Source organism: Martes martes, assembly GCF_963455335.1.
Source record: "Martes martes genome assembly, chromosome: 1".
In the NCBI taxonomy this organism is placed as follows: Eukaryota; Metazoa; Chordata; class Mammalia; order Carnivora; family Mustelidae; genus Martes; species Martes martes.
In genome coordinates, this window is record NC_137888.1 from 152,524,564 (window position 1) to 152,550,272 (window position 25,709).

General features: G+C 39.9%; 1 protein-coding gene across 2 annotated transcripts in view; it reads right to left on the reverse strand.

Moving 5' to 3' along the window:
* The window catches only part of ARPP21 (cAMP regulated phosphoprotein 21), a 152,461-nt gene that overhangs the window by 102,995 nt on the left and 23,757 nt on the right, over positions 1–25,709 (reverse strand). For both annotated transcript variants that reach the window (XM_080797440.1, XM_080797439.1), the window contains exons 2-6: positions 9,295–9,468; positions 7,372–7,538; positions 6,333–6,374; positions 5,476–5,562; positions 1,345–1,489 (exon numbers count right to left, since the gene is read on the reverse strand). In XM_080797440.1, the coding sequence (XP_080653566.1) occupies positions 1,345–1,489; positions 5,476–5,562; positions 6,333–6,374; positions 7,372–7,500 (403 nt within the window). In that variant the 5' untranslated portion in view covers positions 7,501–7,538; positions 9,295–9,468. The remainder of the gene's footprint in view (positions 1–1,344; positions 1,490–5,475; positions 5,563–6,332; positions 6,375–7,371; positions 7,539–9,294; positions 9,469–25,709) is intronic.

Below are 25,709 nucleotides of genomic sequence, written 5' to 3' on the forward strand. Positions count from 1 at the left end.
GAACTGGCAGTGTAACACCGGAATGAAAACCAGATTCGAGATGGAGGAACCCAGTAGATCCTGAGTGCGGAAAGATCCAGCTGTCACAGAAGGGGATGTGGGCATGGTCGGGTAGGAGGTGGGTGGGGTGGAATGTCACGTGTCCGTGCCCTGCTGTCAGTCAGCAGGGCTGGGCTTCCCCGTGACAGGTCCTACCAACCCACAGAGAGAGCTCTCAAGAGTTTGAGATTCCAGGAAACCCTTTTTCTCTTAAAACAGAGAATGCAAAAAATGAAAGTTCTGTGACAAGACTGTCTAAATATTCATCAGTACAAAACACAGGAGGGCACTACACAGTTCTGAGTCTTTCACATCTTCTGATGCTGGCTAAAGCTTCATTTCTAAAGCCATCTTAGGAACCTGCACTTCTTTACTCCCGTCACACCTTGGGTTTTAGACATTCAGTAGCAGAGATAATCATTATAAGCAGATACATGGTTACAGAGCATTATAGAAGCAGTCATCATTCCTCAGCTGGTCGGATGCCCTGTTCTTTCTCAAATATTTAAAAAAAAATGTCTACTGCAAAGCTATTTATTCGTAGTATTCCTCCTTTCAACTTAACTTAGTTTTGTTTTAACACTTGTTTCCTTTTTTTTTTTTTGGTTTTATTTTTGTACAACTGTACAATTGTACAATTGTATATATGGCCACAATTTGAAAAGTCTGGACTACGGGCTTCGGGTTTTAGAAGGTATAGCTTCTTTTTTTCCCCTTGGAAAAATTTTATTGAAGTAGAAGTGTATATTTTTCAGGTGAGACATGATGTGGTGGTTCTGTGGGTTGTGGAGACCAAATCCGTTTGTGGCAGATACAATGTTAATCATGAACGCCATTGACATTGATGTATATACATCTGGGCTTTGGGGACGACATCACTTATCGGCTGTGAATTGCTAATCTACTGTCTGTCTTTTAACATAACACGGAAGTTAAGATACAAAACTGGGTATCATTACTGTTCATCAGCCCAAGTTAATGGGACTAATAAACCCGAATTAAGAGCAGATTTATACTCAGTCATTTGTACAAATTTATCATTGAAAACCGAAGACCCAAATGAAAATCCAAAGAGATTAGTGATCCTAAAATTAACCTTTCTGGATACACAAATAATGACAGCATGAACAGAAAGGAAATAGAGTTAACATCTTTTACACACACACACACACACACACACACGTACACATATAGAAGTATATGCAGAGTTTGGTGTCAGGTGAATATGTGTGTAAATCTAGGATGTACTGTGTGACTATTTATCTGCCCAAATTCAGTAAGTTAAGGAAACATGTTTACATTCACCTTTTGATAACATTCTGATCTTGGGTTTTTCAGAGGTTTTATCTTTGTTTTTATCCTTTTCTTTTTCTCTTTCTGAGTCATCTTTCCTAGATTTATCATCCTCTTGCAGGCTGGGAAAACTGGAAAGCTGTAAATGAATTGATTCCTGTTGGGGAAAAAATATAATAATTTAGGGCCAGATTTAAGAATCTCTGTCTGGTTTCCATTTTGCATAGAGGTTATTAAGTACAGGAAAATGAAAGCCAGGAGCAGATTTTTTTTTTCTTAAATGGTTAAAAAAAAAATTAAACCTGTCAGAAAAATAATTGCCCTTTAAGGTGAATTAAACTTCAGAAGTCAATGGGAGGTCATGAGAAACATCTAGTACTAAAACTTGGCTTCATGAATATTAACATTAAGCAAGTTACTTTCCCCTAGATCATACCTCTTATTTTCTCTACAGGTTTATTTTTAAACACTTAGGAAACATTTCCTTATCAGTAAGTTTGCGTCACAGCCACTGCCATGTCTCAAAAAAAGAAAAAAAAAAAAAAGCCTTCTGAGTTCTTTTCTATAATTCCTTATAAGGAGAAATCTGCACAAACATAGACAGACAGGTATTACGAATCGTAATTACAGATAGACATAAAGGCCTTAATAGCCAATTTACAATAAAAAGTCTGTTTTAGAACCACATCAACAATGATTTCTACTATTAAGAGAAACCAAGCTATCTAAATGCAGGAATCCCAGGTATGGATGATTATCACACCTTGTTCACAAACTCCATTAGTAAGTCATCTTAATGTATGGTTAGAATCAGCATTGTCTTTCAGAAAGCAGAACTATATTTCCCATCAATTACATATAAATATTTAATATTATTTTAATTTTTTATCAGGCAATTCTTTCCAGAATGTAAAATTGTCTTGAACTGATGCTTTGGTATGCTACTGACCATTTTCAGTATTGGGACTGGATCCATTTTTGTATTTATTTATTTTGCACTGGAGATAGATTATTTTGTTTTAACTCACATATCAGCCATGTGGTTGATAGTATGTTCACTGTTTTGAAGAAGAATGAACCAAATTGTATTTTTAAAGAAGTTTTATGAAAAAAACCTATGCTATGATTAAAACTATGACAAATGAACCAACATTAAGCTTGCTTTCTCTTATGTAAGAGATCATTTGATGGGAAAGCTTTTTTTCTACTAGTGACATTAAAATTTATGATGTTAAAAAAAATTCCCAATGACTAATAGTGTTTCTCGCTAAAAACTCAACTAAGTCTCCTATACATGTGACTAAAGCAATGCCTGAACCTCCCTCCTCAAATATGGCCATCCCAGGATGTTTAGGGTTCTTGGTAAACATGGCTAATCTAACAAGCATCACACAGGTCCCCTGAAACCAAGTTCGCTTTTTAGGAGGGTCTCCCTTGTGAATTCCAGGCTAGAATAAAAAGGCACCAGGTCTGGAAAGACATGATAGAAAGGACAAAATAAAGCACGTTCTCATGACAAATATTTATCCTTGCCAGATTTCCTGACATCCACGTGTTTATGCTGGGGATGCACTTACGCAAAATACGTAAAACAGTGTAACTTGACTATCAGTTCTTTGGTCATGTGATTTGGGACAGAAATGTCTTTAGTCTGCAAAGGTTCGGGCAGATTCTAAGGTTTTGATTTGTTTCTGCTTTTGCTAAGGAGACCGCTGCAGCATTTCTGGTTCAGAGAACACAGTGGGGTGGGGGTGGGGTAGAATCAATTCAGCAGTTGATCAGGAGGGGAAACTGAGGGCACCAGGCCATCGGAGTGGTCTCATTGCTTCTTCAAAACCTCTTGAATCACCCAGCCTCTGTCAGTTTGAATCTACAATCAAAGAGGCTTGGAAGCAGAAATAAAAGAGCAGAGGCTAAAAGACATCTTCCACCAGAAAAAAGAAAAAAAAAAAAAAAAGCACAAACTCACGCCATGTGTGGACATTTACTATTCTCAGAAAAATACCTATCTTTTCTATACATAAATATACATTATGGTGCTGAAAGAACACACAAAAGTGCTATAGAGTTGGTAAAAAACAATCTGTTATTTTTTAATATTTTTATTGATATGCTCAATAATAAAATACAAGTGTTAATAAATACATTGGTACAGGATAAGTTTATCTCCAACAACAATAAAAGAATGATTCAAGTCACAGTAGTACACTGGTAGGTAAATAGTATAACATTAGAAAAGCAAAACTCCTTTAACTGAAGGACAGACTGAACCATCAGCTATAGGTCTGAGATCAAGTAATACAGGTAGCAAGAGTTTTCCCACACAGGAAAATGAAGGCAGTTTTCAAAGACTGTGAATATACAAATATTAGGGAAGCAATACAATCCATACACTGTATCCTTCTGCCAGGGTTCTCTGGGATTCAGTTCCCACATTTTGTAAGTGCCGGTGGTACCTAATGAAGGCATTGCATATGTGCTCAAAGGTCTGCTTCTTTATTCTCTAACAAGTCGCATGCCCACTCGCTAATATGTGTGTCTGGGTATTTTCTATCGGCCGCCTGGTCCCACCACCCCTCAGCCAGTTCAAAGAGAGGAGCACAAGTTCTAATCCTCTCCTACACAGCTAGTCTTGGTCACTGAGCGTGAAAGCAGCAGGAACAAAGCACCGACTGCATCTTATTTCTCTGCACCAATTGTATGGAGAAACTACTTAGGTCCAGGATGGGCACTATGATACAGATGACCTCTTAAAAAATTTCCTCCTGGTACCTTGTCAAATGGGATGAAAAGCAGATTAAGTCTATAAAGGCTGTCCTCCTCTGCCTGGTATTAGGAGTGGGGGACAACTGGGGCATGACTTCTCCCAGAGTCTGTCATTCCGCAGAGTTAACATATATCCTGTATAGTACATTATAAGCCATCAATCAACATTTAATAATACAAGCCATGAGAGTCGCATTAGTCCCCCTTTTCCGTCTCCATTAAAAATAGAAGCACAAATAAAATGCTGAAGAAAAGCCACACATTTCTCAGAGCCCAAGGAAAATAAAGCTTGTGTATGAAACATAGTGATGGCTAGAGAAAGATAGCCTGTCCATGCCTTACGACATGAGTGGCACGATAAGAAAATGAGGCTAGGGAAAAAAAAATACTCAAAGGACAAAATCTATAAGGTATTTATTTTTGGTCCTTTTAAAGAAAGTGCTCTCAATGCTCTCTGCATCCATGAGGAGAATTTAGAGTATTTCAATTAAAGTAAAAAGAGGAAAGCAAACAAGCCCAAACAAAAATAATATCTTGATCAATTTTCTCTCCCCTGGGCTCAGATAAATCATTTTACTTTTGTCTTGACTTCTCTCAGCCTCTGATAAAATAAGGAAAATTTCAGCGGCTAGACTATTTTTATAAAAGCGAATACGATGCCTAAAAGGCAAACAAAAATAAATATGATATGAAGTCCCCAGTTGGTCACGGGAGGATTTTGTCAGAATTTGGATTTTTCAGACCCTAGTAGTCTTGCTGAGAGCAAAAATAAGTGGAAGGATCCACAGCGATATATAATGATATTAAATTCATATAAATTGAATAATACGAAATTCACCATCACCTCAGATTCATTTCTGGACAATTTTTTCAGTATTCAGAATCTCGACCAAAGGCCATAAAGATACGTCTGCAAAGCTCAATGCACCTTATTCACTACTTCCAAAGTTTCGTTAAGAGCCAAGAGTTGTATTTCTTATAGGCAAGTGCATTTTGGGGAAGTGAGAGGTAAGAGTCTCCAACAAGGAAGGAGACGGGGTACTTAGAACTATATTTGGTTCAGTCTTATCAAGAGAGAGCCTTTGAGGAAATGCAGCACTACTGTGCTCACTTTTTAACTTTTTTATCTAAATTCTTTTGAATTCCTTTCCATTTGCAGTTTTCAGAGAGTCTGGAAAAAAACAAACGTAATACTCTGTGACAAACTGTTAAGCTAGTTTAGGATGTCTCGTAAGCAGGGGATGAAGCCAAAAAACTATGTCTTTCTTTGCTTATTTTTTTTTTCTCCCCCAAAACACTGTGTAATGCCGGATTTCTACTCATGCACACAAAGACAGATCCCAGTCATGCAGTTAAAGAAAATGACAGGGGGTGTACCTGATCCTGAAGACTTTCACCTCCTGGTCTGGCTGATTCTTCACAGACAGCAAGACTGCGAGTCAGTTTACCTTTTCCTGCTCCTGACTGGGGAGGGGAAAGAAAAGGCAACGCAAGGAAAATAAAGACAACAAACAGAAAACATTCTCTGGCCGTCAACTCCTCTCCCCCTGCCCAGGACATTCCCAAACCCGGATCCCTCCCAGAACAGAACTTCAAATTGGCTGTTCAGTGCCGTCTGTCTACACTGGCTCCGAGATTCAGAGCCCCGTGTGGGTGGGGACGCAGGCAGAGGAGAGTGTGAGTGCTCGGAGTTAAGGGGCACTTTGAGCAAACTCTGCCCATCCCGTCGGAAACATGCAAAGAATGGATCGCTGCCATTTTCTGAAAATGTAAGGAGAAAAAGATGACACAAATTAATTTCTACCAAAACTGAGTTTGGGAGGGATCCGATTGAAAAGATGTTTAGGATGAGGAAAGGGACCTAAACACCAGCACCTGTTTACTTCAAGGGAGAAATCAACTGGCGGGACTAACACATCTACCCCAGATTTTATTTAAAATGAAAGCAAGACAAGCAGCTACTCATTTTGTAAAGCACCGTCAAATCTGCAGTTCTGAAAACAGGATCAGGGACATAAATTTGCGGCTATGTGAACCCTAAATGCTCTAGCCGAAAACATACAGAGCGAGAAAGACAAGAAGTGTCAGCAAGACCCCATCAAAAGGGGACAGGGCCAGTAGAGCCAAGATCCACACAGGACCCCTGGAATTGGTGACAAACCTTTTAACCCCAATGGGAAGTATGCTACTGATATCCATGTTAGCAGATCAATGTGGAGTCTCCAGAACCCTACCTTGGATTTTCTTCTTTCTTGATTCTGAGCTGCCAGCCGCCTCTGTATGTTAGAAAGAAAGCAAAACAAACAAACAAACGGTAAACCAAGGACCAGGAGAGAGAGGGTGAAAGAGAGAGAGAGGAAGTGTCACTAGAGTCCAGAAATCCATAGAAACAAGAAGGTATTATAACCATTGGGGAAAAGTTCCCCTTCCCTCTCTCCCCCAAACTTTTGACCTTCTAACTCTTAGCTCCTTTTCCTTATAGCAGCTATGGGGTAAGGGGGGAAGCAGGGAAGTTGACCTTGAAGGCTTTTGGCCATTATGTGGTTATCTGCCTTTGTTCGCTGGTATATAAAAAGAGTTAACGCTTTTGTAGTTTGGTTCAAAGAAAATCAATACAGGCTATTTGCAAGTACAGTTTGTCTTCCCTCTCCCAAATCTCTTGCTCTCATAAATCATGGTGTATTTAATCATATCACCTTTTTGGTACCATCAATCACCCCCAAACCCCTCCCCTGCCCTTCTCTGGGGTTTTCTCTGTCTCTGTCTTTCTCTCTTTCTCTCTCTGGCTGTGAATTCTAGGGCTTAGGTCTGTTCTAATATGAATTGAACCTTTGCCTGCCCTCAGAGGTCCACAGAGCTCAGGTCTTTGATTTTTCTTTGTCCTGAGCTGGGTCTTCAGCTTTCCCTGGAATAGCAAATCTGTTTTTAAAACTCAGCTAGCCTAAAGCTGCCTCTGGGAGAAAATCTTCCCAGGCTCCTTGAGGTGGTCCGGCAATCACTCTGGAGATGCTGTGCACACATTCAGTCATTAAACATGATCTCTGGTGATTTTTTTTTCATCTCAAAGGGATTTTAGAGCCTCTTTTGGTCAGGAAAAAAGTGATTAAGAATTAGAAAAGGAGAGGAGTGGCTTTATGGATTTCCTATTCATTTACTAGTCAAACTCTTAAATGGGGGGGGGGCAATCAAACATTCACAGTATTCTGCATATGAAAGAGAGAGACTGTGCCCAAGGGTGCGAGCTAGGGCGGCGGACAAGCTTTCCAAGCTCACCTGCAGTTCCAGCTTCTCCTCTTCATCCAGACTCTCAGATTTCACAATGCCGTTTTCTGGAGTGGCCGATTCCTGCTCAGTCCCGCCCTCCTCCACTACTGCCCGATTCAGGTCTCCTGGCTCAGACATTCTCCCAGACGCAAATTAAAATAACAAGGTGTGATGCCCTGCAAGGTTAAGAAGTCAGAACATAAAGTCAGTGCACGGTGAAGCACTCCCAGTTATTCTCACGGTATTTCATTGCTCCCTTTGTATTCAAAATCAAACGAGCAACTCCGGCATCTCTGCCAATTTTACAGGAAAGGCGAATAAGAAAGCCAGATCAAATCCCGTGCGGGAGGCAAACGCAGGAGGCAGATTCAGTCGCCCTATCCACACCCCCTCCGCACCCATACACGCACTCTCCCGAATACACCTTGCCATCGAAATGGATCCACAAATCTTAAACGGAGACACAGAACTCCCACGCGTCCACCAGTCCCTAAGCCCTGGCACAAGGGGGAAGAAGAAGAAAAAGAGAGCACTGCTCCAACTCCTGGAGAGATGACCCTCCACTGCTGAGGCAAGAGGGGGGATAGGTGTTCTGCAGCGTGTCTGAGTTGATTCAAAAATTATCTGCAAGTTTCAACCCACAGACATGCTCTCCTAAGGCATAAGGAGTACCATGTACTCTACAAGAAGGGGCAAAAATCAATTTAAGAGCTAATAATTCAGTATAAATATAAGATCTAAATTTGGCAATAAACCTTTCAGGCCAACATTTCCAGGCTTCAAACTGACAGCTACATTATTAAAAGCAAGAGAGCTCTCCAGAGCTCCTGGCAGTTGCTGGTGTTACACAGACCCTGGGAAGGCAGTCTCTGGCAGGCAGCTCTAATGAAGCTATAGCCACCGAAACCCGCTACTCCAGACCCACAGTACACTACGACACAGACGCTGGAAATGGCTTTTCAAAGTTAAAGCCTGTTATTATTTTTTTTCTCCCTACCTCCATACAACCCCTGACACTTCCCCTTCTGATATGCTGTCAAATGAGGTTCATGAATAATTTAGCATTTACTTCCTCCTCAGTTTTTTTTTTTTTTAAGATGTGAGGGGGAAAAGGGAGGGGGGTGAGAAAGGAAAGAAATACAGAAAAAATGAAGGAAGGAAGAAGAAAAAGAAACACAGTGTGACCTAGAAAGTCAGTTCTTCCACAGTAATTCCCAAACGATGACTGTCCTCTTCCCAGTCATTAAAATGGTAAAGATTACTGGACAAGTCAGGGATAAGTTTCCTTGGGAGTGTTTAATTACCGTTTACTAATTCGGTAACTTTATTTCCAACCTGGATATGGGAAGCATGAGAAAAATCTAAACCACGGTGATTTCTGTTGCAAATTTGCTAAGATCTACCATGACAGAACAGATGGTATCTAATGGTATCTTTAAAAAACACAAGCTTACTTGGCAAAGGATTATGGGAATGTAAGATGAAGAGTTTTCTAAAGAATGGTGCCTTGAGTCTGTGAGTTACTGGTGAGCACTACTTTTAAGTTTGGGGAGATTTGAGGATATCCATCCAGTGTATTCAGATAGATTCCTCATAATTCAGTGACACTGGGAGGGTTATGTGTGTCCTTAACAACGATTCTGTTTCTCATGGCAAACAGCTTGTTTCTCAAGATACTGGGCAGGGGGTGGAGATGGACTTCTGTTGCCCTAACTCGGTCTTCAAAGCATTTCAATAGAAAAGCAGATTGTGACTAGATTTAAAATGGAATGAACAAATTGAGCTCTAATTTTATAAACTGCAAGCCAATTGAGTCCCTGCTCTAGATCCTGTCTTTTTTGGTTACACTGAATGACCTCTTCTATGCGTACAGGCACATTTATAGGATAACAAAATATAGACGAGATGACAGCTGGACAACAAGGCCTTTACCTTTCGTGCAGAATTCCTGCCGTAGGTCTTGGCGACTTACTAGCGGCTTCTGTCGTTCTACACCAGGAAAATCCACACAAGTGATCAGAGACAACTGGAGTCCCATGTCCCCATTAACAGTTCGGAATGCCCATCTCCATGCGATTCCCTTACACGGTTTGACACATCGTCAACCTGAAAAAAGATGAAAAGTCAATAATAATAATTGCAGTAGTCATGGTAGGGTGAAGGACCAAATAAATAAGACCAGATTTCTAACACTAATGACCAGCTTCCAGCAAATCACGTTCACAGCTTGATCCAGCCCCACCTGTCTCGGGCTGCCTGCTTCTTCTCTAATGAAGGCTACAGCCCGGCTGTTCAAGTCAGCGCGGCACCCACGCAGGGAGCTAAAATTAACAATTGCATTATGCACCGAAGATTACTCACTTCAATTTTAACCTTTTTTAGTGAAATCTTGCACTTTATATTAAAAAAAAAGAAGAAAAAAAAAAAAAGAACCAAGCCTGTGTGTTTGCCTCAATGAGAATCCAGATCACCTATGAGCTAAAAGTCTTGCCTCCTTTTTAACCAAAGACTTTGTTTTAATTATAGGTTAATATAATATACTTTAATGCTGTTTCTGAGACTCCCTTCTTTAGGAAAGTTATCCTAATGAAGCGTACTTAAAGATTTTGATTTAATGGGCATTATCTATAAAAGTGGAAAAAGAAAAAGGGAAAAAGGAAACTTTCACAACGGCATAGCTGGAAGAGCTCTCTCCTCCCGGCTTACAGTTTGGAAAGAATTCCTAATATTCTCTTTGGGCAGTGAACACGGTCTCCCCATTCCTCTCCTTCCCCATCAGGATTGCCTCCACCAGCTGGGCATTCTGCTTGACAGCACAGAAAGACTGTCAGAGGGATTCAACAGATTTGCAAACTTTGAGCCGGTTGAAAACAATCCACGCTATAATGTGCACTTTCGTTTTCTCACAACTCCTACAGGAGCAGCGGCAAAGACAGCTTGAATGCAAACACAGAGACGGATTCCTAATAATATTTGCCAAAACCAAGCGGTGTCTCTCTCCCTTCTGCTGCAACTCTGGGGCACACCTGCTAAATCCAGCAGCATGCACACCTCTCCCAGCACACACCCATCTTTGCAAATGCTAAATGCATCTCAGTTATTTTGTCTGAAGTTGAAAAACACTCCCTGTCTCACCCTTGCTGCCCCCCTCCCAAGTATAAATGAGCACAGCCGGCTCCTCGATGGATTTTGCTGTGGCTATATTAACAACATATTGGATTACAACACCATTTGTTGTGCAAGGGAGAAACAACTGTTGAAAATGCGATCATGAAGACAGTCAATAATTTCTAGCCTTATTCATGTGTTATCAGAACGGCCAATTTGGCTTTACAATACGTTTCTTTTGTTGTTAGACATTATATAGCTATCTACGAGAGCCAAGCGAACATGCATGGAGGACAAAAATGGATCGTTAATCAACAGTCATTTTAATTTTTCAATTTTGACCAGTTTCACCACGGCTACTGCAACTAACACTCGATATTAACTAGAAGTCAGCATGTCTTAAAATTAGGATCTATTTAAGTAACCAGCCCATCATCTAATACGTCTCAGAATAGGCACCAGTGATGGATGGAATTACCACATGCTTTTTGGGTTCTGTTTTCCTTTTCCCAAAAAAAATGAAGTTATCAACGATCACCGCAATCTTTTGTCTTCTTTGCTCTGATCCTCATATTTGGACAGTGGCATTTAATCCAGCAGGTGAAGAGCAAACGCAGTTTTCAAATCTAAGCCTTCGATGTGTTATTCCAGCCCCAGTAGGTGGATGCAAGATATAATTCTTTCCATGAAGAAAAAGGAAGAACAAACTGATATTCACGTAACCAACCCAAAGCGTGAACAGCCTAGATACATGTGTGTGCGTAATTACCGGGACACGTTTTGAAATAGCACTGAGCTCTAAAGTCAGCGAGGTATTTTATTCTTGCATGCCTGAATCATAAAGTCATCTTCTACCGAGATAAAAGGGAATACGGGCATATGGGAATGAGCAGAGAGGAACATATGGATCACAAATATTTTTGTAACTGATTAAAATTGTTCTCTTTGCTAAGAAAGCGGTGCCAGGGAATCAACACTACTCTAGCTTTCTGTCCGCCAAACTACCAGACTCTTTCACTGCTATTTAATCTTTATCTGTTCAAATTTTTCCCATTTTCACAAAAAAAGCAAAACTATTTTTGACAAATATCTTTTGTCTAGCATTTGATTAATGGAGATGCTGGCCAACTTTCAACTGTTAGAGTGGGAAGGGTGGAAGGAGCAAAAGGAGACCCTATACAAAGGCACAAAATAAAATTCCTAAGGTTCTTTCAGTGGTAACAATATTGTAACCATAACTTAAGGGATAGTGTTTAGCAAAGGCAGTCAATTGCTAGCAGAACAAGCTACAGGAAATTGATCAACAGGGCTGTCAACTGGTTTCCACGAGGAAAAGCACTACCACTTCTTATTATATTTAGGTTGTTTCTTCTTGAGCTTACTTCACAGTTGAAAACAGTAGCGATGGTGGGGTGGTGGGACGAGAACGCCAGGGAAAGAGGCGCAAGGCGCAACCACTGGGCTGGCACTTGGAGAAAGCTCAGGATCAGATTCAAATTCCAGGAGTGGTTTAGCTCTCAGGGGATATCTAAAATGGGAAATTAAAGTTGAATTCTATGAGCAAATCGGGAAGACAGCTTTATTGGTCACTTTCCTCATAATCCTTTTACTAAAAACTAACACGGAATGACTAATCTTATCCCAAATCAACACAGGTAATATATGAAGAAATGACCCAATCAACATTTATTTGAATGATTGAAATGTTTCTCCCCAAATGTATTGCTCTTTCTTTCTTTCTTTCCTTCTTCCTTTCTAACTAGTCAAAGTTCTGCAAATGTATGCTACTTACAAATTGTAGGAATATTACTGATTTGTCAATGGACTGGGTGGGTTTTTGAAAACTGTGACACCTTAGAAACTAAAGGCACATCCTATTATCAAAACAGTTACTCTGTTAATGCTTAAAAAAATATTCTGAGTATGTAAAATTAAGTTTAAAGAGTAAAAAAAAATGTAATTGGAAAACGATCTTTTCAGAAATGAGATCAATCATGAGATGAACAGACTGTACAGACTAGCATCTTCCAAGGGCAACAAAACATCAATAACACATTTTCACATAAGTTTAATTTCCCAAAGAAAATTTTCTTCTTCAATACAAGAAAAGGTCAACCAGGTGCTGTACCCTCTAATTAAACTCTTTGGTCAACCCAATGTACAGGCATTTTGTAAGATTCTTGAGTTACCCTAGCAAATGCCAAAATAACTAGACAACTGTTTTGAAAGAAGAACCTAGGGGGATATTTAAGAAAAGGAATTTTCATACAGGGGCAGAAACATTTTGCATGATTATTCTTATTTGAGTTTTAGGAGCTAGGCAGCTTGTAAACATGTAGCATATCATATGTAGAATATCACTTTTTCTTCTTTAGCAAGTGTAATAAACTAGACACAAACATAATTTAGATCAACATTTAGCAGAATCCCAGTAATGGAAATAACTGATGTCACAGTTTTGGTCATAAAAACAGCCCCACAATAATCACAAGCACCTTTAAAACAAGAGCGCTCTGAGCTCAGTGAAAACAGCCAACAGAAAAAAGCGAAGTTTCCATTCCTCGTTTTTATAGCAAGTCTTATGGAACCTCTGCTCTATATGCAAGGATGTTCACCTTGTGACATGATATTCAAGTCAACTAATATAATGTCAACAAACACTTTTTTTCCTAATAATACAAAATAAAAGTTGAATACCTCTAATGGATCCACATGAGAAATTTTAAAGATGGATTATGTAATTTTATCTTCACCGTCCCCTTTGTGATTTTTCATGAAGTGGAAAAGGAAGATGACTTTTGCTTTTATAATTCTTAGATGTTTTCTCAGTGTATCTCAAAGTTAGGAAACATAAACTTGGGAAAAGTGTCTAATACACTGGATCCCAGAATGAGTTATTTGGATATCCCCATAGCATGAAGTAATTGATGAAAGTAATGACATGAAATGTTGCTGGGGTTGAGAGAAGATCTTACATTTAGGTTCTAAAAAAGCAGGTTACATCACTTGGAATTTTTAGCTTAGACAAGAGGATGCTTAGAAAGGACATCATAGCTATTTTCAAATGCTTAAATGAATAAAAATTCAGAGAAAGAGAAATTAGCCTTGGTCTTGCTCCAAAATTTAGAACTAAGGGAAAAAAAAAAAAAAAAAGAACCTCTCTTCTTAAACATAGAACCACCATATGATCCTGTACAGTACTTCAACTCCTAGATGTATATCCAAAAGGATTGAAAGCAGGGACTTGAACAGATATTTGTATACCTGTTTTCATGGCAAAACTATACATAATAGCCAAAAGGTTGAGAACAACCCAAGTGTCTATCAACAGGTGAATGGATGAACAGAATGCACTACACACATGGGGGAGAGTGGGGTATGTTACTCAGCCTTAGAAGGGAACAGAATCCAGATACATGCTACAACATGGATAGACTATGAAAATATTATGAGCCAGATGCAGAACAAATATTGTATGCTTCTACTTATTTGAAGTACCTAGAACAGGCCAGCCCATAAAAGCCAAGTAGATGTTTCCAGGGGTTGTAGGTAAGGAAGAAAGAAGTTGTTATTTAATTGGGACAGAGGTTTTGTTGGGAATGATGAAAAAGTTATGGGTATAGGTGTGATGATGGTTATGCAACACTGTAAATGTATTTAATGCTACTGAATTGTACATTAAGGAAAGACTAAAGGGAGAAATATCATATTATGTATATTTTATCACAATAAAAAAGAACCTACAAAAACTTTTTCTCCCTGAATATGATATAAACCACAAGGAAACAAATTAATATACATACAAAGAGATTAAAGGCAAAAAATGGTAGTATAAGAAGAGGGACTGTCATTCTACTTTACAAATTTCCTCTGCTATATCAGCAACATGTACATGTAAAGACAAGTTCTGTGGAAACAACCTGCCCAGGTTTGTACTGAACTCACACAGATACCCCGTAAATGGAACCATCATCATTCTTATCATCATGTTAGCAGTCTTGTCTTTGGCAAGATAAGCTTTGCTATTCAATTTATTTTATCCAATGTGGACGTATTCAAGAATAGAGAAGTTAGGGTGTGTCATTCAGAGAACTTTCCACTACACCTCTACCAGAATCAATGTGTGTGTTGTCAAAGTGTTCTCCCCCACACAAGGTAACAGACACGGTTTCTAACTGAAAAAGACAATTCCGAGCACATTCTTAGCTCAGTGTAAACATGAGGGTGTCAATAATCTGGATGAGAGAGCTGGAAGTAACAAAGCAGCTAGCTGGTCAGTAGGAGCTTGTCATGTCACTGGCTCATTTTTTTTTTTGCATATTTTTTATTGTTGAAAAGGAGAATTTTCTGACCAAAATCAATGCCACAGAGAACAGGGCTAATAGACCTGCTACCAAAATTGAAAATAAGCCAAGACTCTAAGAAAGTATTGAGGATGATATGGGTTTGATGATGTGACTCCTAGGACTGGAACTATTCTTGGAAATTTTAAGTAGTCTCAACTTTCATGAACCATACCACCTAATCACCACCTTTATGCCCTGTCTCATCTTAGAGTCTAAGAAGGATTTATCCATTTACAAGGTAGTATCATCTGCCTCCAGCCAGGTATGATTTTAAAGAAAAAAAATGTGCAAGTACCCAGAGAGCCACAGCACTCCAAAGACCCTTGGCATGAGCCAATCTAGCTGACATTACATCTAGTAAACTGGACAAGATTCACAAACATATAGTGACAGAGTGGGGTCAAGAACATTGTCATTTTGATTGGGGATCAGAGCTTCTTTTAATACCCTGTGTTCCTCTAATGATGACTTTCTTAGAAATCCAGACCAGGCTCACCTAATCTATGAAATTAATTTCCAGGATAATGCAAGAGGGATCAACACATCGATTTCCCCTAGACCACTGTCTTCCCTCCTCTCATAGGAACCATAAATACTGCATAGAAACTGCACGAATGTATTGCCTCATGATGTATGTGTTTCTTCTCAAATTTTATTCTTAGTATCACATGGATCTATTTGGTTTTCTAGACATTTTTCTCAGCCTTTCTCTTTTAAAATCCTAAAAGCCCATAAACCATAATTATCAGAATGACCTAAAGTTATCTGCTAGCTATCTGCCCAATTTCCTCCTTCTACTTGTAGAACTCACAGTACCCATCTTTCCAGAAGCCATACAGAAAATCACATGCCTGCAGGATTCCCAGACAAAGTGTGCCGGGGGTTTGCAGGAAGGCATTATAAATTTTTAATGTGGAACAATTAATTAGAATCTATACTGGTGCCAGAACACATGTAACCTTTCGAAATGAATGTCTCCCTGATCTTCAGGCAAAAAAAAATCAGGATCTCAGAGTTGGGGAGTTGCCTTGTAATTCCAAGTATAACTAAAACAATTCTTTTTTTTTTTTTTTCTTTTTTGCAAACTTAAATAACACTGCTGGGATCTTGTTGGTAATGATACCACATAACTTTGCCAAAACCAAAATGTTCCTAAGTAATTAGAACTTCCAGGAATCCCACTGACTTACACACTCACCCTAAACATTTCTTTCAATATCACTGTACTGTGATCAACAACAGACAATATTATTTCAGGGACTGGGGGGTGACCAACAGAAATGGAACTTTTGCTTGGGTGTTATTATACTCACAGGTATTCAAACTTCCAGATCCTAAATTCAGTTCAGTTCAATACAGTGTTTAAAAATGTCCTCTTTTGGAGGATCTCAATACTAAGAAAATAACCCATTATCTGTTTTCAGTTATTGAATTGGAGACACCTTGTAATGGAGCAAGTTGTTGTCACAAAACACATATTTTTGACTCTGGCCTAAAAGATTCAAAATGATAAAAATTTATCAAGAGGAGAACAGACATTTCAAAAAAAGGGAGGAGAGAAATATTAATTTTATTCAGCACATCTGACATGAACTCCTCTCCTTCATTCCTACAAGAAGTGAAAGAAGCATCTGTCACTTCAAAAACAATGAAACTTAACAAATGTGACGCAGTGATAGGTGGCAGAGTGGGAGCTAAATGTTTGAGTTATTAAAACCTTTCTTGCAGGAGAGAAGAAAGGAAGAGACATGTAGATAAAATGAATAAAAGCAAAGATAAATTGATTAATTGTTACTCTGTCGGGTGTTTGAAATGACCATAAAATTCATGTTTTTCCCAAATGCAAATTAGGAAAAATAAGAGGTTTTCATCACGATGATATCTTTATTTTCCCTTATATCAGTGTGTAGTATCTGGTGCCATAGATTATGGATATTTCACGCCTAATGTTGCCTTTTTCAGAATTATCATTAGCTAACATCATTACCAAGCCTAATCAAAAGAATTAACATAGGAGTTTAAATTACCCGCCCATGACCTCAGCTCTGCCTCCCCCGCACCCCACCTCTCCCAGCCCACAATGGAAGAATGAAAAGGTTTTCCAAGGGAGAAAAGAAATCAAAGTGTTCTTCCCCAAACTAAAACACCAAAATGTCCTAAGGGGCTTAAGGGTCTCTGACTGCAGGGGGCGTGCTCTATTCCCAAAAGGGAGGGAGAGATGCAGGAGGGAGAGATGTTGGCAGAAATGGATGTATGCTGCCATCCCAAGTACAGCGTGGGGAATTTCAGGAGACACAGGCACAAAGGGAATTTCTGCTTATGGGGAGGGTAGCTCTCCGGGCTTTGATTGTGCATTAGCATAGTGACAGCAAGCTCTTTCAACAGGAGTCAACCACCACACCAACAAATGCTTTTCTTGAGTGTTCACTTCGACATGGATAATTTTGGACTATTTTCCATGGCTTATGACACTTCAACGGCACCGTTCGTTGCTCGCCTATAGTGGGGAGGACAGCAAGCTGCCTTCTTGCCCTGTCTCTTAAGTGTGTGGTCAGCTGGCTGTTGACTCCTTCAACTACTGAATCCACAGGGTCTTCAAAATGCAAATGAGTCATTCCTTGAGGAGGCCCCGTATTTGAATCAAGTCCTTAAAAATCACTCTTCCCCCACTATTCCCTCAGTCGCACCATGGCAGGGATTTCTGCCGGTTTCAGTCTAGCCCTGTATTAACTTCAGAGCGGAGAAGGATGCCTGGCACTCGGTGAAGCAAAGGAAGCGCCCAACCTCTCTCTGCAGTCTCATCAGTGGTGGCGGGGGCACTGTTCTGGTTTCTGCTTTTTCCACCTGAAAGCCAAGGCCTCTAATCACTCAAGAGACCTGCAAATCCATGCGGTAAGGGCTAAGGGAAAACCCCCAATAGCCACTAAAAAGTCAAAAGGCAAAACCACGACATTTCTGAACACATGGGTCTCAAGATAGTCTCTGATAGTGGGCTTTTCCATCAGAGAGAGAGTGGGAGCTTATTTATGGAGCATGTACTGCATGGAACATTCCATGGCCTTCTGGATAGGATACTAGAGAAAGGAAAGACATGGTGTCGGCCCTGAGGGAGCTGCCAATCTAACTAGAGAATTCCACAGACCAGGAGATTTAAGAGCAAAGCAATCTAGCCGACTAAAGCATATGACACAAACGACATAGGGGACTGCTAACCAGAGACTTAAGGTCTTCTCAAGGTCTTCTGTTCTCAAAGGATAATTTTGACTGCGGTCTTAAGGGAACTAGTAGATACAAGGAACAGCACTCTATGAAGCCCTCCCTCACCTGTCACCACCCCTCTCAGATGGCAGTGGCGCCCACGTCAGGTGCAGTGGTGCTCACACCACCAAGAGGAAGGGGCCCTCCCTCCATGGCTTGTGCCAGCTCTGCCCCTTCTTGAATTTGAGAGCCTTTTGATTTTTCCTGCTGTGTTTTTCTCTCCTCTACACCGACAAACATAGTGCTACACAAAATGACATCGTGAAAGCCCTGAAAACCCTGCCATGGAAACAAAAAAGCTACCGGGCCGAGATCAACACACCTGCTAGAGAAGAATTTAAGCGTCTGATAGGTCAGTCCTGCTATCCTCAGACTTCCCGGAAGAAGATGTCCCTGAACGGCTGCATAAATGAATGCCTTTGACATGTTTTTGGGTCCAGTGGGGAGCAGCATGGTGCTGGAATTCTGCCTCCCCACAATGAAATGTCTCGAAAGCTTATTTCAAAGATAGATGTAGGAGAGTAACAGCAAAACCATCACAGGGCCCATGTGCGTTCAGGATAGCAAGCGCTGAAGAAAAGGCAGTCAAGTGCTTCTCAGGGTGCCTCCTTTCCTGGGAGAAGGGCTAGCAGTCAGCAAGCGGGAGGAGCTATTTATCTACAGAGAGAGGACTCCCAGAGACTCAGGGAGAACAAACGCACAAGAAACGAAAGCCAATGTGCAAAACAATGTCTCCATGCTTTTATTTCTAAGCTACCAAGAGTTTGGCTTGATTTGGGTCCTGCTCTAAATATAAGCATTCAGAAGCAATGTGGCAGATGACTAACGGAACCACTGGAGAGTAAGTCCCTGGACAGAGGACCGGTGTATTTCGGACTGTTGGATGGTACTTAACATGCAGCAGACCCACGGTCCGCACTACTTCGCTTAAAGGAGAAATGGGTGTTTTCCTGGGAGGGGAATGTTTTCCGGAAACTTCCAGCCCAGAGTCCATGTTTTTGCAGTGCCTAGGGCTTAGCCAGGAGACGTACGGACTGGTGTGTGCCTGCTTGTGGTGGGCAGCCCTCCAGCTCCAGAGCCATCTGTGGCAATGCTGATTGGACCCCAGATGCTGCACTTGGAAAGTGATCTAAAGGGAGCCTGTGGTTGGTCATTTGAAGGAGAGAGGCTGCAGTTCAAAGTTGGCCTGCCTGAATGTCAATCACATGACTGCTCCCTTCCTCGAAAGGCTGGCCAGACAGGATAACGTTGCCGCCTTCTCCCTGTCCCAACCTCATGTAAAGTTTTTGTTATTTTTTTTTAAACAAAATGTTTTCGCTTAAAGGGACGGTTGGTTAAATGTTAAAAGAGTTGGTTGCTTTCAAGATGGCAGGCCTTTGCTGGTGAAGGCCTTCTCCTTTGATGGACTCTCCCACCTTGGGTGTTCCCTGGAAAACCTTCTGACAGCACCCTTCCACCCTGAGAAACCCACATGGAGGGAAATGGGTTTTTTGCATTTTTAAAGTCTCTATATTCTTAGATACCTAATACAGTTGGATAATCTTATAAAAATACGAGCTGGCATAAGCTCTGTGCGGTATTACAGCCTGCCAGAGTTAGCCATTGAAGAAGAAAGAGAAAAAGCATAGAGTTGTCTGAGACAACTCTGTGTGAAAGAGCTGGCAGAAATGATTAATGCAAGTCAAGAGACACACGGACAGTGTCAAAATGAAGTGTTGAGAGATATTAGCGTGTGGTTCCAGGGCTGAAGATTCCCGTGACTCTTGAAGGAAAAGGGTCAAGTTGTTTGCAGGAATTCCCAAGGCTTTCTGATGGTGAGGTTGAAGATCAGGGCTCATTTTATTCATGGATTCTCTATACTGCCTAGGCTAAGGGCATGGAGGAGGTTATCCACGTTATCCATGTACGTTGTCATTAAAATGAAATAGTCTTGAGGCTTAACTTGCTTTCTAGGCACTTTGATGGAAGAAAACTCCAGTGCAAATTGACATTTCTATAAGGCATAAGACTGTCCCAGCCATGTCAGTGTCTCCAATATGCAAACTTGCGATTAAAAATCAAATGGATATAGCATTCCTACAACAAAGTAGGGCAGCCTGACCCCTGGAATGAGGGTGGAAATTGCTATTGCACCAAAGAATGAAAACATATGTGAATGCAGTTTTTAAAAGTTTGCAAGAATGTACATCCAGGCTACAGATTGGAAATGCCAGGCTGAAACTGTCTGGGAAAGAATCGAATTTGTGATTTGATGCATCACAGAAATAAAAGATCTGCCAGTCGTATATAATATGCAATACTCAGCTTTTGAGCTACAGCTTATTTGTGATAACTTCAAGGTTTTAAACATAAATAAAAAAGAAGTCAGGCATTGTATTCATAATACATAGCAAGACACGCTCAGAAGTAGAAGCTATTTTGGCTGGATATGGTCTCCTTAATAAAAAGTCCAAGTCCAAGAAAAGGTCTCAACATGGGGCAACACTGTACAGTGGGGGAAAAAATCGTAACTTTTCTTTACTCATAATGGTAAATTAGAAAGCAAGGGGGAGGAGGCCGGGATGGATAGAAGTGAAGAAGGCAGGCAGGCCGGCCCCACTGTCAGAAACAACACACAAAATTAATCTGTGACAGGGCACATGGGCTGTTTGAAGGAATTCATGATGAAGCCTGCAAAACAAATTAATTTTCACAAATCGATTTAAAACTAGAAAGACAAAAAAAGCCAATCGCCCATTATTACTGACATTTAAACAGAGACAAGATTGTTCATTAGATAAATAATACGTTATGGAGAGTATTGCCCTGTATTTGCTAAAGCACGGTATATAGGAAAATGTTCTCTGCACCTCCAATGATTACATATTTCCACTGGAAAAAAAAAAAGAGGTAGATATAAGGAAAGTAAAGAGCATAATGGGATCCTGTTACACGATGACAAGAAAAGTAATTTGAGTGTGTAAGTGCCAATGAATTCTAATCATATTAACATGAATGACTAGCCTCACAAGGTTTACATATTAAGTAAGGATGAAGGTCTATGTATGCATGTATGTATGTATGTATCTATCTATCTACCCATCTATCTTCTATCTATCTATTGTCTATCTATCGAGAGTAAAGGAGGGAGGGAGGGAGGGAGACAGAGACAGAAAGCCTGTGTGCTTGTGCATATGTAATTTGTACAGTCCCAGGTCTTTGAAACAATCCTCTGGGATCTAAAGTTATTCTTATAACCTGGCAGGTTCCATTGCAATTCTGGAAATACTGGCTCTCTGTTGGAAATTCTGCCTATTCCTATGAGGCTTGTGCACAGATGCCAGTTTCAGGTCAGGCCATAATTATTCCAATTCTCAGAGACCCCAGCATGAGCAAGGGGACAGTAACTCATGAGCTGAACATGCACGCTATTCCCTCTGCTGGTAATCCACTGGGCTCACCAAGATGCCAAAGTTAAGGTGACTCTGCAAACCTCAAAAAAGTACTGCCTATCTAGATATTCCCTGTGGGCTGTAGCATTTATACATGAATTCGGTGAGCCATATTTTAAAAGACTTTTGTCCTAAAAAAAGTGCTCTGGTTATCAGTAAAACCTACCTCATCACCTGGCTTTCTCTGGGCACAACCTAGGCTTTGTTGCCAATTATGTGCCCTAGTATCATAATTAAAAACTGGTTAGAAAATCTAGGAAGATTTACTTTTAAAAGGTGTTATGATGCAGCATTTTCACATATTTTATTTTTTCAAAAGTTGTATAAACAAATCAGGAGTAAATTTATTCTGTTGTTTTTTCTTTTCTCCTTAAAGCACTACAGCTGAATTATTTGGGCAGTTCTCTTAGTGAATTTTGAAAGATAACTGCAGGCTTTTCTTGAAATAAATACTGGGGCAAAATTTCTTTTCTGACTGACAATAATAAGTTACTGGTATTATATTCACCATGGTCTATTTAAGGTGTACCCTCTAACCTTTTTTTTTTTTTTAAGATTTTATTTATTTATTCATGAGAGACAGAGAAGGACAAAGGCAGAGGGAGAAGCAGGCTCCCTGCAGAGCAAGGAGCCCGATGCAGGACTTGATCCCACGACTCTGGGATCATGACCTGAACCGAAGGGAGACGCTTAACAGAATGAGCCACCCAGGTGCCCCCTCTAACTTTCTTAATACGACCTCTCTCTAAACACACACACACACACACACATATCTGGGATATATGTATGTATAGAATGCAATAAATACAAAATTTCTTAGAAATAACATATATAGCTTTCCCCCAAAAGGTTTGTGGCTCCTATTTTTTTCTATCCTTATTTTAGTAGGATATGTTCCCACAAAAATGAATACTTCTGTATTTAGGATGACTCCTCCCCCCAAAATAAATAAAAACAAAGTCAGAGCTGATACAGGGATGTTCTAGTCAGCATTTCTGGTACACAATGCTATAAACCTGGCATATAAAAATCTGCCTTTTTAAGGTCTGTGTCTGTTCAAGGATGTATATGGTGGCAAAATGCCTGCCTCCTTGCTGGCTTTCAGAGCGCGTTACTTGGGAGTACTGGTAGATCGATATCATTGAAAATTTCCTCGCAAGTTAAGCTATTGTGCCCTCTAACTCCCCATTTCAGACTAGATTGTATTTCCCTTTAATTAACTCTAAGAATCTTTCAGCGCTTCTCTCCTCTTCTTTTCTTTTAATGCAGCACCTCTCCAACACGCATTAAGAAGTAAGCCAGGCTGCAGATGCTGCCGGGCTTTCAGCGAACACTGCAAAAAATACTTGCTTCTTTAGGGAGACTCCATCAGTTACTTATCTCTCTCTTACCAAAGTTCTTTAAAAACAGTAACTATCCTGAAACACCTGGCATTCAGTAATGGCTTGATGAAGCACTCATTTAATAAATTAATACATAATTTTAACAAGTCATGAGATTACAGTGCCTTGTCATAATGCAAAACTGTGGCTGTCTCCCTTTCAAATTAGCAATTATTTCCCCATTATCATTATCATTGCCGTAAATCACATTGGTAAATAAAACTACTTTTACTGTGATACAATTTAAGATTTATATAAAAATAAAGGGGCACCTGGATGGCTCAGTCTGTTAAGTGTCTGCCTTCGGCTCAGGTCATGATCTCTGGGTCCTGGGATCGAGTCCTGCATCGGGCTCCCTGCTCAGCGGGAAGCCAGTTTCTCCCTCTCCCTCTGCCTACAGTTCCCCCTGCTTGTGCTCCCTCTCTCCCTATGTCTCTCTCTGTCAAATAAATAGGGGGCATCTTAAAAAAAAAAGAAGCTTCAAAAATATATAAAAATAAATATATATGCTAATATGAACAGAGTCAACTTGAAACAATTCCAATACTCTGTGCCTGACATTATTTTGATTAAAAATTTTAGTATAAATAGATTAACCCTTCAATGTCTCATTTTGGAGTGGAGGAAACTGAGTCACAGAGACATGAAGTACCCTAACCAAGATTTTACTCTAGGGAAGGGTGGGGCTAGAGTTCAAATCCTGACAAGACAGGTCCCAAAACTTCAACTTTAACCACAATACTTGGAGATGAACGGTGATTCACGGGATAGAGTGTGTACACATGCTTACAGCTTTCTAAGTGTTCTCAAGTGAAACTATTTTACTCTTATATTCAAAAAAGTAAACATAAAAATTGAGAAGAAACCAAAAAATAGTGAGTGAATTCAAATTGTCTATTTGCAGTGTTAATTGAATCGTGAAACATGTTTGTGGTCGCAATGTAATTACCCATTTAGTCAGAAAACACGGAAGTAAAGACAATGCAGATAATTGTTAATAAAATCAAAAGTACAGAATAATTACATCTAATCCAGTGTGCAATAAAAGGAACTAAGTCTATGAAAACATGTTTTAAATGGATGCCAAAGATGAAACTGAAGAAAATGACCCTACACACAAACCAATGTAACAAAATTTTTCAATCCACTTTAAAAATGCCAAAGGAATCTCAAAACGAGTCATATAAACACTGTGATATAAATTAAGACAAAATATGTTTTGTGCTTGGAATAAATATGAAAATCAATACAACTCAGTTGCATTAAACAACCTAAGTCAGTAACAATTGCAAGTCAGACTGGCCTTAAATTTCTTAAGAATTCAAGGATGTTTTAAATGGAGCCACTGACTTGAATATTGTGTTCTAAACGGACCTCCCTCTACAAGAAGTCAACCAAAAGACATCAAGAAAATTTAACAGTACGTGGACAGACCCTATAACTTCACTGAAAGAAATGTGATTCCCTTCTCCTTTGTCAATTTGGATTCAGAGAAAGGTACATGGGTGACATCTGTAATCGTCTATAGCTTTCTCCATGTATGCTCCTCTATTAGACCCTTTCATGGAGCAGTCCCCATATAGGTTTGTCACTTTTAAACAACTCCCGCCTGTAGTCACTGTTCTTTGAGGACAAGGAACAAGGCTGGAGCTAATGTCTGAGAATTTGGAGAAAGACCAGTTGAACCCTTATACTGTCAGCAATGATCTAGGTATTTTTAACACCACGACAACACACATCATGTTTTCCTTCCAAAACCATAACTAACAGAATGAATTGAACATCTTTTCATTTAATCTAATACTCTTAGTAAGTTCCTGGGTAGGAACGGGGGGAGCAGAGACAACTAGAACATAACCCCCTTCTTTAGGAGGACCTGGACATGAGGCTTCGGAATTGTATTGTTTACAAAATTCGGTGGAGTTCATTAAGCGGCTCTTCAAAAACAGGAGGATAATGTCGTGAACTCATGTGATGTTTACCCAGAGAGTTTTTTCTCGTTTCTCAAATGTAAGAAATAACGGATCCTGAATATTCGATATGATGTTTTAACCTCCAAATGGATGTATTTACATGAGATAAAACAACTCTACAGTTAGCCATTTTAAAGGACCTACAACGATAGCTCTGTAGAAATAGATACATAGATGTGTGTGGGTATCTAAGTCCAGGTTTGATTCTGTAGTTTCTTTAGAGTGTCCACGAATAGAATTTTGCTCAAAACTTTGCAGTTACTTTAGCTTCTTTACTTCCCCCCAAAACAAGCTCTCATCCTCTGATCTGGGAGATTATCTTTAATCAACATATTGAACAAACAAATAAACAAAGAAAAAGCTTAGGCCAAGGGCAATGATGATGCCCCAAATCACATGTCTATCTTTGTAAAGGCCACGCAACTAGGAACTCAGTTCTAGTGATGCTCCTAGTTCACTATCCTTCCCAAGCTGCTTCTGTGCATATGTAGAAAGACATAAATATAAACCCAAACATGCTTATATTAAACACACACATTCTGACTTAGGATGATGGTACCCTCAACTTTATCTTTTAAAATAATTCCTTGAAGTTCTGCAAATCCACTGACCTCAAAAGGGTAAAATTCTTGCTTTCTTCACCAAGCTAAGATTTTCATATGTCAGAGAATCGTCCCCTAAATTAGGCCACGCGCACAAACACACACACACACACACACACACAGCAGGTGGGTTAAGCCACTCAGAATGTGCAAGTGACACTTCTCTCAGGCCCCTCCCCGAATGCCAGATCAGGCCACATTGCAGCCTGGGGTTGGTTCCAGCTCAGAGAACAGAGTAGCAGCTGCT